This window comes from Phasianus colchicus, chromosome Z (assembly GCF_987193195.1).
Source record: "Phasianus colchicus chromosome Z, bPhaCol1.hap1.1, whole genome shotgun sequence".
Taxonomy (NCBI): domain Eukaryota; kingdom Metazoa; phylum Chordata; class Aves; order Galliformes; family Phasianidae; genus Phasianus; species Phasianus colchicus.
The window spans coordinates 37552173-37568112 of record NC_143476.1 but is presented as its reverse complement, the minus strand read 5'-3'; the positions used below and the strand labels follow the sequence as shown (position 1 = coordinate 37568112).

The 15940-nt window shown below is 43.8% G+C and overlaps 1 protein-coding gene across 2 annotated transcripts; it reads left to right on the top strand.

The window, feature by feature from the left end:
- Window positions 1–9987: 9987 nt before the first annotated feature.
- LOC149912880 (uncharacterized) lies at window positions 9988–14621 on the top strand. 2 transcript variants are annotated; one of them, XM_090131731.1, is made up of 7 exons: window positions 9989–10331; window positions 10643–10741; window positions 10995–11099; window positions 11346–11498; window positions 11629–11780; window positions 12096–12234; window positions 13088–14621. In XM_090131731.1, exons 1-7 carry the CDS (start codon window positions 10248–10250, stop codon window positions 13325–13327), a joined length of 972 nt encoding a protein of 323 aa, XP_089987857.1. In that variant the 5' UTR covers window positions 9989–10247; the 3' UTR covers window positions 13328–14621. The 2 variants fall into 2 exon arrangements, with proteins under 2 accessions (XP_089987856.1, XP_089987857.1); XM_090131730.1 differs by lacking the exon at window positions 13088–14621 and having other exon boundaries at window positions 9988–10331; window positions 12096–12993.
- Window positions 14622–15940: the final 1319 nt, after the last annotated feature.

Sequence of the window (15940 nt, the reverse complement as noted above, 5' to 3'; positions counted from 1 at the left end):
TAAGAAATAAGATTTTGCAATTATAAGCAAAGTTATACATTGGAGAATATTTTTGAAAAGTTAAACAAAAGTAAGAAATCTCGAATTGGTAACAGACTTTTTATTAAGGGATGCGTTGTACCAATCTAGACACTTTTGGGTTATAAAATAATAAGCTTTTCTAGATATTTTCACCCCATTAGTCATCAAAGGACTCCATAAATCCTGAAGATGAAGTGAAAACTGACTGTGGCTACAGTTTTCTTCATCTAATTTCCAGTACCGTAAGAAAGAGACATTTCACTCCTGGTTTTATTTGGCTTTGGATGTGATTTACTCGACACATAACTTTTTATGCCATCCTGCCTTTGGATTCTTTGTGAAATGTGTTAAAAACCGATTTTGAAGCACATACATAATAACTTTTATTTTTTTATTATATTTAATTTGACAGTGAAGTCCAGATTTTTGTTCTGGCCAAGGATAAATCCCATGGACTTCCCAGTTCATGCTAGTATCTGTGCTCTATCAAACTCACCACCTGGATAAACACAATTCTTCTGGTAATTCTTTGAAAATCATGTACAATTTGAAGTAACTTTGGAGTAACCTTTTATTTTTCTCTGTTAGTGACTAAAAGTGCACTGATGTCTTTGGTGACATCTCTGAGTACCCTGTACAGTGTTTCAGCTTTCCACTGGGTCTTTGGCTTTATGTTCAAGAGATGGATAAAAAGATAAGTTCAGAAGTAGGGAGGATTTTGTGCTAAACTATGTAACAATTAGGGGCTCAGGATGGAGGGTACTGGTGATGACAGTGCAAGCAAAAGCTGCAGGTCTTTCAGCTGTGGCTACTTCAAAAAGAGTGTAAAGAGCAACATGCAGGGAAGAAAAGAGACATCCACGGAAAAGGAGGTCGTTGAAGTGCTAGGAGGATGTTCAAACAAAAAGATTGAAAGAATAATTCACGTATGTTGTTTCCCCCTACAGCTCTGTTTTGTCTTCAGTAAAACTGTACTTCTGAATCAATTCTGTTACAGATCACTCATTCCTATGTTTAGTCAGGGAGCTCAATGCACTCTTCAGTTATTTAATAACAACCTAGAAATTAACTGGGAGGAAGGTGAATATGTAGTTGAGGCTTATCTACGCTCTTACAAGGCAGAAAAACTAATCCAGAGATTTTTTTGTGATTTGAGTGTGAACAAGCATTTTTGTTATTATTATCTTATCAAATGCTGTAATTATCAAAGCTTCCTCAAAAGGAAGAAACAATCCCTATACTCAACAATGTGTTTTTCCAAAACATAAGAGAAGAAAAGAGAAGAAACATAAATTGTCAATCCCAAAACATGAAGAGACCAAGGGCTGTCCTGGGATTTGGGGCAGCCAGGGGCAGCTGAAGCACCTCCACGCTAAGTGGTTAGTGGTGGTCCCAGGAAAAGCTGTGCAAGGATATGAAAGCCTGTGGTTGCTAGTCGAAATGCCATCTTGGCACACTGACATTGTTTTAAAGCAGCAATTGTTTACAAAGTTGAATGTTCTGTTTTGACTTTTATTTCAAAGTGATGGGGGGTTTTAGCAGGTATGTTTTTGTATGGTGGTAACTTGAAACTCAGAAATGATGTTTCCTGCCTGATCAAATGAAGCATTTCATTTGTCCTTAAATAGAACTAAATATTTTTTCTTGAGTCAAACCAATATTTTGACTTGAGTCAATACAATATTTTGCCTTGGTAAAAATCAATTTTGAATTCAGTTTTTTGGTTTAGATAAATATCCAAAGGTTCCATTATTCAAAATGCTCTAATCTTTCTCCTCTGCCTGCCATACGACAGAGCTGATTGCATTTGTAATAATTTAAATAAAATTATATAACACATTCTGGCATACTGGAACCCTTCCATTTATTTAAGGCTCTCTTTCACTGTTGACTTTGGACTGGAATTAGCAACTGAAAGCACAATGTTTACCGTTTGTTAATATATCCAGGCTTTTGATGAAAGCCTTTCTGTTGATTTGTTGATTCAAAAACAAATGAATACAACTTTTGTTTATTTTGGTAATTACTCTGATTTGAATAACATTAGTAACATTTAAGAGACCAACAAATGAAGCAAGCATCCCTAATACCTGGCACTGGCAGCATAGTTTCTACAGCCAGTATTCCCAACTCAAACTAATAAACTCAAATTCCACAGCTTTTCAAATAGTTAACAAAAGAACAGAAGATAATTAAGCAGGATTTTTGTAAAGCTCACAGTACTGCTACAGAAATTGCACTGAGTAGTTTTGAGAAGTATATAAATTAGCTATCTATAAAACTGAAGCAATGAATACTTATCCTGAACAATATTTTTCAGAAGTCACATTTTTAGTTCAGAATTCATTTTTGCAACCTTGTGGTATGAAATTATTTTTTTTTTCCCCCTGCAGATGCAGAAATCTAGAAACTTGATCCTAACTTCTAAGAGCAAGACAAGGGGGGGAAATTTCTACTGTGATGAAAAAAGTACCTACAGTATCCTTTCTTTTTGTGGTAAAGGTGTATCACGCAAAATGAGAAGCTCAAGGAAGTTTGAAGAGGTGATGACTTTATTCTAAGTTTCAAACAAAACATTCCTTCTGAAATACTAAAGACTTAAGAAAATATTTTGTCTCTAACCTATATTTAAAAGTTTATGAGTCATTTCAAAAGAAATAGGATAAGGAAGTTCTCTGTGTGGGTATTCTCATAGTCTGCATGAAAAATTTAACAGAAAAAAACTTCATATTCCAGCACTTCAACAATAACAAAAATAAATAAATAAATAAAAATCACCACTTGACTGATTATGATTAGAAAGGTGTGCATAATGCTGTTTTGTTTGAAAAGGAAAAATAAAGAACAAAACTACTGAAAGTGACAACAGCACCACAGATTATTTGAGTGTGCCGTAGTCTAGCCTTAACAATAAATAAATATCCCTATAAGAAAGGGATGGAGCAGTTAGCTTGCTGCTGAGAGTAGAATGGTGTGATTTCTGTCACCAGTTTCACTGGAGCTCAGTGTAAGATATTTGTAAGCCAACTTAAATCCTGCTTAACAACCATGAGAAAAACATTACTCTTCAATACTTAAACAAATTTTTTATTCTTTGAACAGAAAAATTATTTTTCTGCAGTTATATTTTATATTTGTAAAATAAGTGAAAGAATAGTTTAGAGCAGTTCAGAGAGAAATAACGATAAATAATAGGATAAAATTCAGTGAAGAAAGGAGGATGAAAACCAAAGTATGTAAATGGTCAATTAATGCATCACATTGTTTCTGCAGTTGGGAGCAAAATAGATCCCTGCGGTTCATAATATTTAGGCTAGTTTAAGTAACTGATGATACTCTGTGCAGTATAATTCCATATGACTTGTAAAAGAAATCAGCCAGACATACAACTTAGCAAGTTTAGAACTTCTTTCCTGTCTATGAAATTTGATTTCATGCCAGGACCAGCATATGTTCCAGCAACATTAGCAATTTGGTGTATCTGTAAATTTTGCTCTTCTAAATGCTCTATGTCCACACCTATGGAGTCAGCACTACAGAGGAGAAGTCTTCTTCATCACCCAAGCTTCAGATTAGATAAAACATTCGGTACTGATATGATTTAATTTCTTAGTCTGTGATTTTCAAAATAGCATATCCCAGGAATTTCAAAGGAAAGTGAGTATTTGAATTCCCAGGCCTGTGCTGAACACTGCTTTTTAATAGAAGAGTGACAGTGACAAGTAGTCCTGGTAAAGTACCAAAGTTAGGCTCAGTTCTGGCGTTCTTTCAGATATCCAAAGCCCATTCTGGCCTGTTAAAATCTCTTCCTTCCTGAAATGCAGGACAGTAATGAAATTTCTAAAAGACTTTTTAACACACAGTTTGCTAATCTGACTGGCTGAGCAAACGGCTGCCAGGCATATCCTTCTATATTTGCCTGTATTGATATTCTTTATATCTCTTCATGGTGTTATTTAATTCACAGCAGTTGTTTGGTCTTGCAGAAATTTGTGCAAATCATTCAATTCACTCTGTTCAGTCCATAATACTTACATCTTACAGATTTAGCTTTGGTTAGTTGAATCATTCAGCACCATACTTTGTCTATTTCTGTGATGTAACTTTCCCTCATTTCTACTAGCAGAGCCATTTGCGGTGGTGATGGAGATGTAGTGTGCCTGATTCCTCCCTATTTTTCTGTTGTGAATTATTGGCTCTATAATGGTCCGAGCAGAGGTAGTAGCAAATATCTAGGGATGTCTTCTGCAGCAGATAAAGAGCTATCCCAGATAATGCCAGCTTCCATAGCAACACCAAAGGTGCAGACCACAACCTCCCAGAGAGGTGGAAGTACTGACCTCTCATGTCTGTGCCTGGGAAGATGATGAGCAGATCCTCCTAGAAGATCTGCTAAGGCACATGAGGGATAAACAGGTGATCTGAGACAGCCAGTACAGTTTCGCCAAGGGTAGATCATGCTTGACCAATCTGGTGGCCTTCTATGATGAAAAGACAGCATCAGTGTACAAAGAAAGAGAAACTGAGTCATCTACCTGGACTTGTGTAAGGCCTTTGCTATAGTCCTACATCACATTCTTATGTATAAATTGGAGGGATATGGAGATTTGTAGGGTAGACTATTAGATGGATGAAGAATTGGTTGGTCATAGGCAGAGAGTTATAGTCAGTGGCTCTATGTCTGGGCTGATCTCAAGTGGTGTCATCCAGGGGTCCATCTTGGGACTGGTACTCTTCAACATCTTGATTAATGATAGACAATGGGGTAGAGTATACCCTCAGCAAGTTAATTGATGACACTGAGTGGTGCAGCTGACACAATGGAATGAGGGGATACCAACCAGAGGGACCTGGACAAGATCAAAGAGAACTGAAGTTAAAAGAGGGTACAGGAGAACCTATTGAAGTTCAACAAGGCCGAGTGTGAGATGCTGCATTTAGGTTGAGGCAATTCCAGATACGAGTACAAACTGGGAGAAGAACTCATTGAGAGCAGCCCTGATGGACAGAATCCTGTGCATGAGTCAGCAGCACACACTTTCAGCCTGGAAGACCAACAGTATCCAAGGCTGCATCAAAAGAGGTGGCCAGCAGAGAGAGGGAGGTAGCTGTCTCTCTCTACTGTTCCCTTGTGAGACCCCATTGGGACTACTGAGTCCAAGCCCGAGGCCCCTAGCACTGGAAGGATGTGCAGCTGTTGGAGTGGGTGCAAAGGAGGATCATGAAGATACTTAAAGAGTTGGAGCATCTCTCATGTGAAGAAAGGCTGAGGGATTTGGGCTTGTTTAGCTTGGAGAAGGCTCTGAGGAGAACTTCTGGCCTTCTAGTGCTTGAAGAGAGATTACAAGCAGGAAGGAGACACACTTTTCACATGGACTGACAATGATAGGACAAGCAGGAATGGCTTTAAACTAAAAGAAGGGAGATTTAGGTTAGACATTAGGAAGAAATTTTTTATTCAGAGGGTAATGAGGTGCTGGCACAGACTGCCAGGGGTGCTTTGGGTTGTGGATGCCTCACCTTTAGAGGCATTCAGGTCCAAGTTGGATGGGATCCTGAGCAATCTGGTCTAGTGACTGGCAACCCTGCCATGGCAGCAGGGGTTGGAATTGGATCTTTATGGTCTCCTCCAGCCTAAGCCATTCTATGGTTCTATGATCCTGTCGTGTCTTTACAACAGTAAAGAAGGACTAAAAAGGAAAATGCCCAGTTCCCTCTACAATTTTGTCCACGAGGCAGCCCTTTTCTCTTGATGTCAGCAAGACTGAAATATCATCTTAATATATCCATGTGCCAAAAATCTCCTTTAAACAGTGATTCACTGTCTTTGAAGAATATTCTTATGGGTCTCTTCCAACTCAGAATGTTCTGTGCTTCTGTGATTCTATGAACAGTATGCAGTGCAACAAACCAAAATAGCAGAAAGAATTATTCTGAAAAGTTAAATTTATTGCCACTTCCATCAAAGCCATAAACGGGACTTTTTCCCACCATTAAGATTATGGAAAGTCATTATTTATGGAGCTGATAAGTACTGCTTTAGATACACAAGAAAAATCTATTTTCTACAGAGCCCTTTTTCCTCCAACTTTCCTCTTGTTGTTGAAGCAATACATGACTCTTTCAGCTGGCTGATTGAAACAGCATCTTGTATAGAAATAATGACTTAGAATAATTTTGTAAAGACAAAGATAAGTGTAAATATGTCCTTGAAAAGCTTCTCAAGTCTGTAGCCTGTCTTATTACTGTATAGAGTCCAAGGAGCAGTGAAGAGTGGTAGTTCATTGGGTGGGTGGGGAAGGAGAAAAACTATGCAGGGATTGTGAAAAAGACTGGTAGGATGCTGCCAGCAGGCTCCTTTTCCATCAGCATCCTAATTGCTAAACACTGCTATGTCTTGTTTAAGCATCTCATGTGGGTCTGATGTGACATGTGACAAGTAACTCAGGTTGCTGCAGACATATGCAGCGTGCCTTGGCTGAATTAAGGGAACAGCCTGGAAGTTTCACAATGCCCCATCCAAGTGTGGAAGCAGGAATGCAGCAAAATCCTTTACGTCATTTTGGTGACGGAGCTGGTGAACTCTCTCACTGAGGGAGAGCTTCCATCCATCTTAACCTGCACTTCCTGCATCAAGTGAACAGAGAGGAGGTGAATGCACTTCACAAATAGCCCACAATAATGAATACCAGAGCAGAGAAGAAACTAGAGAGGCAGCAATTATGACAGCAACAAAATGACAAAGTGAACAAGTTTTTAAACAACAGAAAAGTTGATTGGACTTTGTAGGAAATATGACATCTGAAAGAAGCTTTATTAAAATTGAGGCACTTGGCAGTGGATTGTATCTCTGGTCAAATGTTCATTCTGTCCTGTTTTCCTGAACCTTCAAAAGACATCACCCAAGGAGCATCGTCAGAAATAGCAGCTGTTGGGTTAGAGTCACAAACAGCCATGATCTGTCTTGCCTTCAAATGGATGGTGTTGCATGTGAGCAAATCATTGTGATGCTGGTATGGGTGCGGAGCTGTTTCACATTGCCTGGTTCCTTAATCCATGTGATTACATCTTTGCAAGATCAAGTGTTTGTTGTGTCTATACAAGGGCTGTTGTTATTTGCAGTGATGCTTTGTAGTTAGCAGTTTATAGACTGCCTTGCAGTGAATACTGTATGTATACATATACTTGCAAATTCATTGGCTGTTAAAAGAAGAACCCGTATTTAAAACAATAATTAAAGTTCTGGGTTTTTGTTTGGTTGGTTTGTTGTTGTTGTTGTTGTTGTTTTTGCATGGCAATCTTTCATTTTTCTCTGGAGAGAAAAATAAGGGACTCTGAATTATATTTCAGCTTGTCAAATAATCAGTGTGCTACTTTCATTTTTTATCATACTTTGCCGATATGAGACAAAGTCCTTGAAAAATTAGGTAAATCTCTATGTCTTTGTTGTGGCTTTTTTATTTTTTGTTGTCAGTATTCCACGTCCGAACATCATGTGAACGAGTGGGAGTTAAAGAGTTAATGTTCTGGTTCCGTGTGTTGTCTCTTATGGGCATTTTGAGTATTCTGATGGGAGGGGAGGGGTGGCGTTGCCGGGGGACTTGGCGAGAAGAAGCAGGTGGAGCTCCGGACAGGACCCCAGCGGCACTTCCTCTGGCTCTGCTCAGCTCGGTTCGGATAGTGCTTCCCGTGCACTATCTGGACTATCTGGAGGACTCACACTTTGGCCGCTTTGATCTCTTTCTCTCTCATTTTTTTTTGAGTGTGTTGGATTAGTAAATTACCGTTCCTCTTCGGATCGTTGCCGTTGTGTTTTTCTTTTTTAAACCTATCTGCTAGCTCTCTGCCCTTCCTCCATCTCCCGGAGCGCGCAGCCCGCGGCGCGGCTTGCTGCGGGGCCGGGGCCGGCCGGATCGCGCAACAAACTGGTACCCTTTTTTTTTTTTTCCCCATTTCCTTTTCTTTTCTTTTCTGGGCCTGTGCCCCCCTGTCATGGACTTAGATCTAAGGATAACACAAATAGAATAGCACTGATTGAGAGCAAAATATAGATGGGGTTGCATTGACTACTTTTTTTTTTTTCTTTGTGATGGTGATTACAGTGCATTACTTGCTTTTGACCCACTTCCCACTTTCTCTGATATAAATACATTATACTCTCTGATAGCAATCATTGGTAATTCAGATTTTACTGGCCCCTTACCAGGAAATAAAGCAAAACAGAAAAGCCAGATACTCTTGGTGGTAGAAATGGCTCTTTTCCTTCCTTACAGGCAAAGGAACAATTGACATTATGAAAAGCTCCATTTGAAAGAATAAATACTGACATTCTATGCTTAAATCTTAAGTGGGTTTTTATGCACTTAGAAATTTCGTCTGAAAGGTTTTTTGACAAGTCTTCAGGCCCCAAATTTGTGAAACCAAAGTATTTGCTTAGCATTGACATAGGTCCACAAGGAATTGGAGCATGGATGTTCCAGGGATAGAACACCTCCCATCTCAGGACAGGCTGAGAGAGCTGCAGATGTTTAGCCTGGAAAAGGGAAGACTCCACCTATCCTGTTGGTGACCTTTCAGTATCTGAAGGGGACATAGAAGAAAGAAAGGGAGACACTCATGAACAGAGTCTGTTGTAGTATGACAAGGGGAAATGGGTTCAAATTTGAAGAAGGGAGATTTAGACTGGATATAAGGAAAAAGTTATTTCAAGAAGGGTGGTGAGGCCCAGGAAAAGATTGCCCAGAGAGGCTGTGGGTGCCCTGTCCTCAGAGACACTCAAGGTCAGGCTGGACTCAGTTCTGAGCAAACTGATATTTCTGTAGGTGTCCCTGTTCACTGCATGGGAGTTGGGCTTAAAGGATCACTTCCAACTCAAATATTTCTGAATGAATATTAGACATAACAGTCTGTCTAAAATAGATGTGTGGTTTAAGGTTTTCCTGAAATGATTTTTGACAGTTTTTCCTTCTTCCTCCCCTTCCTGACTGCCCACCCTTCCTACCACCCTCTCTCTATCCCTGTCTCCCTGCTCCCTTCCTTCTCTGCCGCCCTCCATCCCCAGACTCCATGTAAGCACTCCTCATCCCCGGGAGGATGTGGGATTTCTGAGTGGCCCTCAAGAAGCTGTGGCTGGACCTTGCCTTCTCGGTCACCCTTGGAGGTTGCCGCCGCTCCATCCTCCTCCCCCACACACCTCTCTTTCCACTACCTGCATTCAGGCCACCATTGGCTCTACAGATGTGAGCTGCAGCCATGAGGGGCAGCCTGCAAACTGAGCGAGGGGCTCTGGGGCTTTGTACCATCAGCCTCACTTGATGAGCTCATGAGGACAAAGCTTGAGGCAAATGCACCAAACAAAGCCTCGGTTGCCTGAGCACAGACAAGTCTACCACGTGCATTCCCCAGTTCATTCCCGCCTCACTTTCTGAATGAGAATGACAGAATGATAAAATCATAGAATCCTTAGAATTGGAAGGGAGCTCTGAAGGCCATCCAGACCAACTCCCATTCAATGGGAATGAACAGCTAGATCAGGATGACCATGGTCTTACCCAGTGTCACAATAGATGCATGAGAGCATGGACAGTCTGGCCACTCTCAGGCCCACTTCCAAAGCTTTCTGGGTAAGCAGGTGCACACATCCCCTCTCCCTGGGGAGTAAGGTCTACATCATTTCAGCGGGGGGCCCAGAACCAGCCCTGACCGTGGGGCCCTTTATAACCAGTCCCTGTGACACCCAGGCATAGCTGGCACCAACAGAAAGGCGACAGGGCAGGAGTGTGCAGGTCTGGCGAGGAGCCCCCGAGCGCAACCCACGTTGTTTCACTCTACCCTTGGCAGTCCCACGGCTGCCCCCTCCCCACCCTCAGCCCTCATTGCACGAGATGGTGAGGAAACCTCCTAAACGACCCAGGGTGGCCTGGGCTGAGAGTAGGGCTCCCCAGGAGAGAAGACCTTCACCGGAGCCCTACCAGGTGACTGAGGTGCAGCCACTGTACGCTGGTGAGTGAGGGTCCCCAGCAGGGTGGGCAGGGCTGGGACAGGGCTGGGTCTTGGCTCTTGCCCCAGAGCTGGTGGCATCAGGACTGTCCTCTGACCCAGGCCAGCCCCGTGGAGGAGGAGGTGCCTCCTGGCAGGGCTCCCCATCCATCCCAGCACCGAGGCACTGCTCCTAACATCAAGGTCTCCCTACTTGCAGTGAAGTGAACGCAATTGCAGAAGACGAAATGCTACATCTCTTAAACGTGTGCTGCAGTGTCATCTTCTACCTTCCTCCAAGGAGGGAATTGAACATTTGCCTCTACAACCATGTACGTACCAGTAGGTGCAACTACTGAACCTCAGGCCTCTGGGCTGCTCCCTGGATTCTTTGTGTCCAGAGGTTAAGAAAGATCCTTGCAGGGCAGGCTCCCGCCCTTGCTGCCCCTCACTCCTTACCTCTCACGCCCTGGGCCCGGCAACACTCTGTGCTTGAAGCCTGGTCTGTGCACAGCAGCTTTGCGGCTCTGCAGCCCCTGGGTGTGAGTGTCCTTCCTTGGCAGCCAGAGGGGTTCACAGCAGTCTCCTGGTGGTGAGAGCGACCTCTGAAAGACTTCCACAAAACCCACTGTTCTCTTTGCAGACCCTGAATGCTATGGACAACATGCTGCAGATTATGCTAGACAGCCATCCCAGCCATCCCATCAGCAGCGTCAATAATTGGCTGCAGAGTATCTTGGAGGTCTGTCTGTTGTAGAGCTCTGCCCCCAGAGGTCCCTTTGGTAGAATTTGAGCCCTCTCCTTGGAAACGGCACTGGCAGCAGCTGGAGCCAGCAAGCGGCCCCAGTGGCAGTAGCCCCAAGATGGGCTTGGCTCGAGCTCAGGGTGCCTGAGTCTGGATGGATGCCGTGGTTCCAGCCAGGAGCTCGGCAGACCTGCTTCTGCTGGAGTGGGCATCAGCAGTCCCAGCTAACCAGCAGCTCCTCTCCTCACAGTTGCTGCTGTCCTTCACCTTCTCCGGGGCCAGAATTGTGCGTGAGAGGGCTATGAAGCAGGTCTGGAAGCTTTGCGGTTTCATGGCCAGCACTTTCAGGCAGCAGGTAAGGAGACGTGAACATTCCAGCCTGCTCCCTCTTCCTCTTTTTGCATCCCAGAGCTGCCTCTACAGCTTAGGGGTATCTGAGAGACAAGCTTGGGCACTGAGAGACAAGGTGGGGGCCCTCAGCATGTTTCTGCCCTGAAGCAAGTGTCTTCTTTGGCCCTTTTCCTCTCGTCTTCTCCCTCCACACTATGTTCTCACACTCAGTCTGACTTGTCTTCCCTCCCTTTTCTCCCTCCTACCATAGCTGCTTAGAAGATTCCTCCGCACTCCTCAGATTACAGGCATCGTCCTCATAACCCTTGATAAGACCATTGCTGACTGCAGCTCTGAGGACAAGGAGTATGCCAGGATTATACTGGATATGGTTTTGAAAGACCCTGGCACCTGGCTAACAGAAGTAAGCACTCAGATGCTCTTGGGCATCCGTAGCCACTTTGAGTCAAGCCAGAGCACTGGGAAGAGCAGTAATCTCAGTGGCAGCAGGGCAAATCTCCTTCTGTCTCCTTCTCCTTCTGTCCTCCCAACAGGTGCCAGAGATTCTGGGGTACCTCTGCAGAAAGCTGAAAAGCAGCAGCACATCAGTTCAGGCAATCCTCCCGTCACTGCTTGACGTGCTGGCATGCCAGTTTCCCAGAGATGTGTTAACAAGCGTATTGACCCACCTACCACACAGTGACAGGTACCAGCCCTGACAACCCCCGAGGAGCAGGCGCTCCATCGCACTGTGCTTTCCAGTGCCAGTGGACCCCTCAGGGCTGCAGCAGCTCACACCCACCAAGGCAGCCCACAGCCTCTCGTCAGGCTCCTGCCCTGCCCCTCGGGGAAGGCCACCTCAGCCCCTCCTGCTTGCCCAGGCCGGGTCCTCAGACCTCCTCAAGCACGCGAGGTGTCAGAGCCAGGGCTGCAGCACAGCCTGGGGCCTGCTGGTTCTGCCTGAGCCATGGCGCTGTGGCTGAGGCAGCCCTGTTGACACAGCATTGCTCTCTCTTTGCAGCGCTACCCTGGAGATCTGGAAGATGGTGCTTACCATGCCGGAATCTTCAGAGAAAATCTTGGATGAACTGCGCTGCCTTCTCCAGGACGAAGAGCCATGCACGATCATCACAGTGGGGCTGGGCTTCCTTCGTCTGACTGTGAGTTACACGGACAAGGCATCGTGCTGTCCTTCAGGGCTCTCTTTGCCCAGCTCCCTGCCTCCCGCTGCCTTCCTCCCCAGGCTGGAAACTTGGGGCAGGGCAGAGGCGGAGTTGAGGCTGTGGCTTAGGCTAGGGAGAGGCATGGCCTCCGCAAGGCTGAGTAGGCTGCAGGGCCAGAGAGGGAAAGTTCCCGTGGCCACCCATGTATGGTGCCATTTTTGTGCCAGCTTCTCAAAGGTCGATTGCTCTTCAAAGGCGTGAGAGCAAGAGTCTGTGCTGGTCCGAGGGCAGGAGGAGCAAGCCTTGTGCAAGGCAGCACAGCATGGTTGTTCTCGGTGATGTGAGGCCTCCGTGCAGGGGCCCAGCCTGGCCGCTGTGCAAAGCTTCTTCTACCAAGGCTTACTTTCAGACCCTCCAGTGCTCCCTTTTCTACCAGCAGCAGCAGGCACTCTCTCCAGGTGCCACAGCAGAAATGCGGACACCAAATGGGCAGTGAGTGCCCTGAAGTCATTGCTGAGGGCCAGCCCTGTCTCAGCTGTGGTGTGGTGCCTGGGAAGCTCTGCTTCGACCTGGTGGGGTGGCTGGGGAAGCACTTGAGGCACAGGCACCCCGTGCTGGAAACCTGTTGCACTGCTTTGTGCATGGCCGCACAGCGCCTTTGTGCAGAATGTGACTCTGAAGCATCTACTTTTGCATCAGCCATGCCAACGATATGCTCTTCCCTCCACTGCTGTTTGTGATCTGAAGCCATCTGAAACCAGCAAAGAGCAACGGGCAGGGCAGCAATAGCGGTGGCTGGGGTGCAATTGGCTGCAGTGACAGCAGCATTCTCCCCGTGTTCTTGCAACAGGTGCCAGAGATTCTGGGGTCCATCCAGAGAAGCCTGGAAAGGAGCAGCAAATCACCTCAAAAGACGCTCTTCTCACTGCTTGACAGTCTGACCATCCAGTTTCCCAGGGAGGTCCTGAGGAGTGTTTTGATCGACTTGGTTTTTTTAGAGCATTCCCTGAACAAGCTGTATTTGAAAACCCAGCTGCAAAACTGCAGGCATGTTTCTGCCTTCTTAACGGACGGAACTAGTGTAGACTGATACCACTTTGTTTATCAGCAACGCTGCGCTTGCAGCTGTCGCTTCAGCGTGGCCATGGTCAGGCAAAGAATGCGCTTGTTGCTGAGCAAGACATGCATACCTCTGTAGAAGAAGTGCACATTTCTCTGGTCATGACCTCCCAGTTTTCTTGCCTGCCTCTGTTAATGTCTTCAGTTGCTGCTGAGGACAACTGGCCAGCTTCCGGACAACATGCCCATGCAACATTTAAATATGTTTTATTTCATTTTTGTGTTCCACTTCTGTGACCTTATCCACTTACAAGTGCTACAGAGGCATTCTTCAAGAGTAGAAATGCAGACGGGATGGAATATAGTCAGAGCAGAATGTGGCCCGTGCCAGAAATAACAGTCAAAATCCATTCTATCTCATCAGTCAAAATCATTGTATAGTTTATACTGAAACCTAAATGTCCATATCTTGTATGAACAATCTCAGCAATTGTAGACAACAAACAACACAAGAGTTTCCTTTTGAACTTCTTCCATTCCTCCTGGCTCAAATCAGGACCCTGGATTATTGCAAATGGGAAAATGTTGCCAATGTTGCATTTTTTGAAACTGACAAGACTGTAATTTTAAAATCCCATAGGAATAGTCTGGAGAAGATGATTCGCATAGTTAGTATCATTTACGCTTAGAGTAAAAGCAACAGCAACAGCCAGAGAAAGAAGTAAGTGGAACATCTGTTTCATATACTTTGTAAGGACATAAAATCAAGCAGACTTTGCTGTAGTTAGTATAATGTTATTCTTGAAAATCACCAAGCTTTCTCAAAAGGAGGACTTGAACTTTTGTCTCTGCTGCCTAATTTACTGAGTGAGCAACTGGACACCTCTGCTCAAATCCCTTAGGTTTTCACTTCTGTAACTGTCTCTCTTCCTGAAGATCTCCTGAGGAAAGTGTTTTCTTGTGAGGATGAGCACTGCTATTGTGAGGATGAGCACTGTTACAGATAGTTTTGCTGTGACGAGTTTACCTGTGTGTGTGACACATGCATTTTTCTGACAATTGCTGTCACTCATTTTGATAATCAAAATCATGCTTTTATTATTTTGTGCCTCACAGATTAATCTGATTTTAAGAAAATCAGGCTGAATTTATTTGCTGTGTTCAACATTGACAACATCAAGATAACAAAAGACATCTTTATTTTCAGGAACGATTACAGTTGCTGAAAATGTGATATGCTGATAGAAGGCAGCTTGACTTTGACTAAGGTTGGTTGCTCTTGTAGGCCTTAGCTTTGAAAAAAATGTGACAGAGCATTCAAGGAGACGTCATGCACGGTACACACATGAGATACTCTTTCAACAGCTTTTTTTAATCAATAGATAAATCAAAATATATAATACATATTTCTAAGTAATTTGAAATTCCAGATTATTTCTTGTTATGCAAAAGTCAGAATTAGCTCACTTATGTAGCCACTATTATTAAGCTACATCTGTTCTTTTAACAATAATTTGTTTTACAACCAAATTGAAAAGAAGCTCTTTTTCAAAAGCAGACATTCCTAAGATTAAGATGAGCATGCAAGAATGAGTACTTTGGGGTGTTTTACCTATGTATTGATAGGAAGGAGAAGATAGGAAACCACCTAATACGGAACATGGAATAAGGAAGTGTGCTTTTGCAGATGCTCCTTTTAATGGAGGAGTCTGGTTACAGTGGTTTCTTTCCTTCTTACACTGTCATAACTCTAACTGAATTCCACATATCCCACTCTCTTCCTTTGATGGATAACAGTTTGGGATATTTTTTCTTGACACTCTGTGCTAGCCAGCACAGATATTCATCTGAACACAGTTACCTGGTGCCACTGAGCAGCCTGAAGTAAGACACTCACCTGGGCCATTGCTGAATTTTATGGACTTGAGTATGTCTCTTTCATCTCGTTACAGTAAGACATGTCACAGATAGCAGCCCTGCCATCTCCCAGTCTCATTAACAAAGGGCTTCCAGTAACAGAAGGCTGATTTCCATGTCATTTTAGTAAATTATATTTAGAGCCTTTGAATGTAAATGAAGGTGATACCACCATCAGTGTCCTCAGTCTGCTTTTGTAAAGAATAAAAGAAGCATCTGTGAGTGTTCCTATACAAGATATTCAAGGGAACTCTTCTCAACCAGTGGAAGGTCATAGGAAAAAGATGAAATAGGGAAATAGAATTTAAAATACAGCAGAGAAGTGCTTTCAGATATCAGCTAGGACTGTTAAATGCATCCCAGTTTTTCACTGCTTTGCATCAGAGCAGAATTTGCCATGAGATATGTGGGGTCTTGTTTGTTTGTCTGCTTTCTGATACCTTCATTCTTTTTATGTGCTTGGAAGAACTGAGAGTTGGAATCTGCAAAAGTAAAAGACTGAATTACGATTAAAACAATAGGCTTCTGAGAATAAACTCAGTATCTTAGCTTGCTGCAATTAAGCAAATGTGGTCATGGGATTATTTTGGAAAACTCAGCCAATGTAAAATGCCACTTTCCTTGCTTTCAGATTAGAGAAATTGATGCATTTTCATCTTTTCGGCACTATTCTCCAGATGTAAACCTTCTATAACTGTCAACAGCGTCTCTTCCTATTTTCCTTCTG

What these genes read in the sequence shown, in the direction of transcription:
- LOC149912880 (XM_090131730.1), top strand. Translation starts at nt 10,248, where the DNA reads ATGCTACATCTCTTAAACGTGTGCTGCAGTGTCATCTTCTACCTTCCT. An exon ending in CCAGCACTTTCAGGCAGCAG is followed by an intron (nt 11,100 to 11,345) that starts GTAAGGAGACGT and finishes CTCCTACCATAG; the next exon opens with CTGCTTAGAAGATTCCTCCG. An exon ending in CTGGCACCTGGCTAACAGAA is followed by an intron (nt 11,499 to 11,628) that starts GTAAGCACTCAG and finishes TCCTCCCAACAG; the next exon opens with GTGCCAGAGATTCTGGGGTA.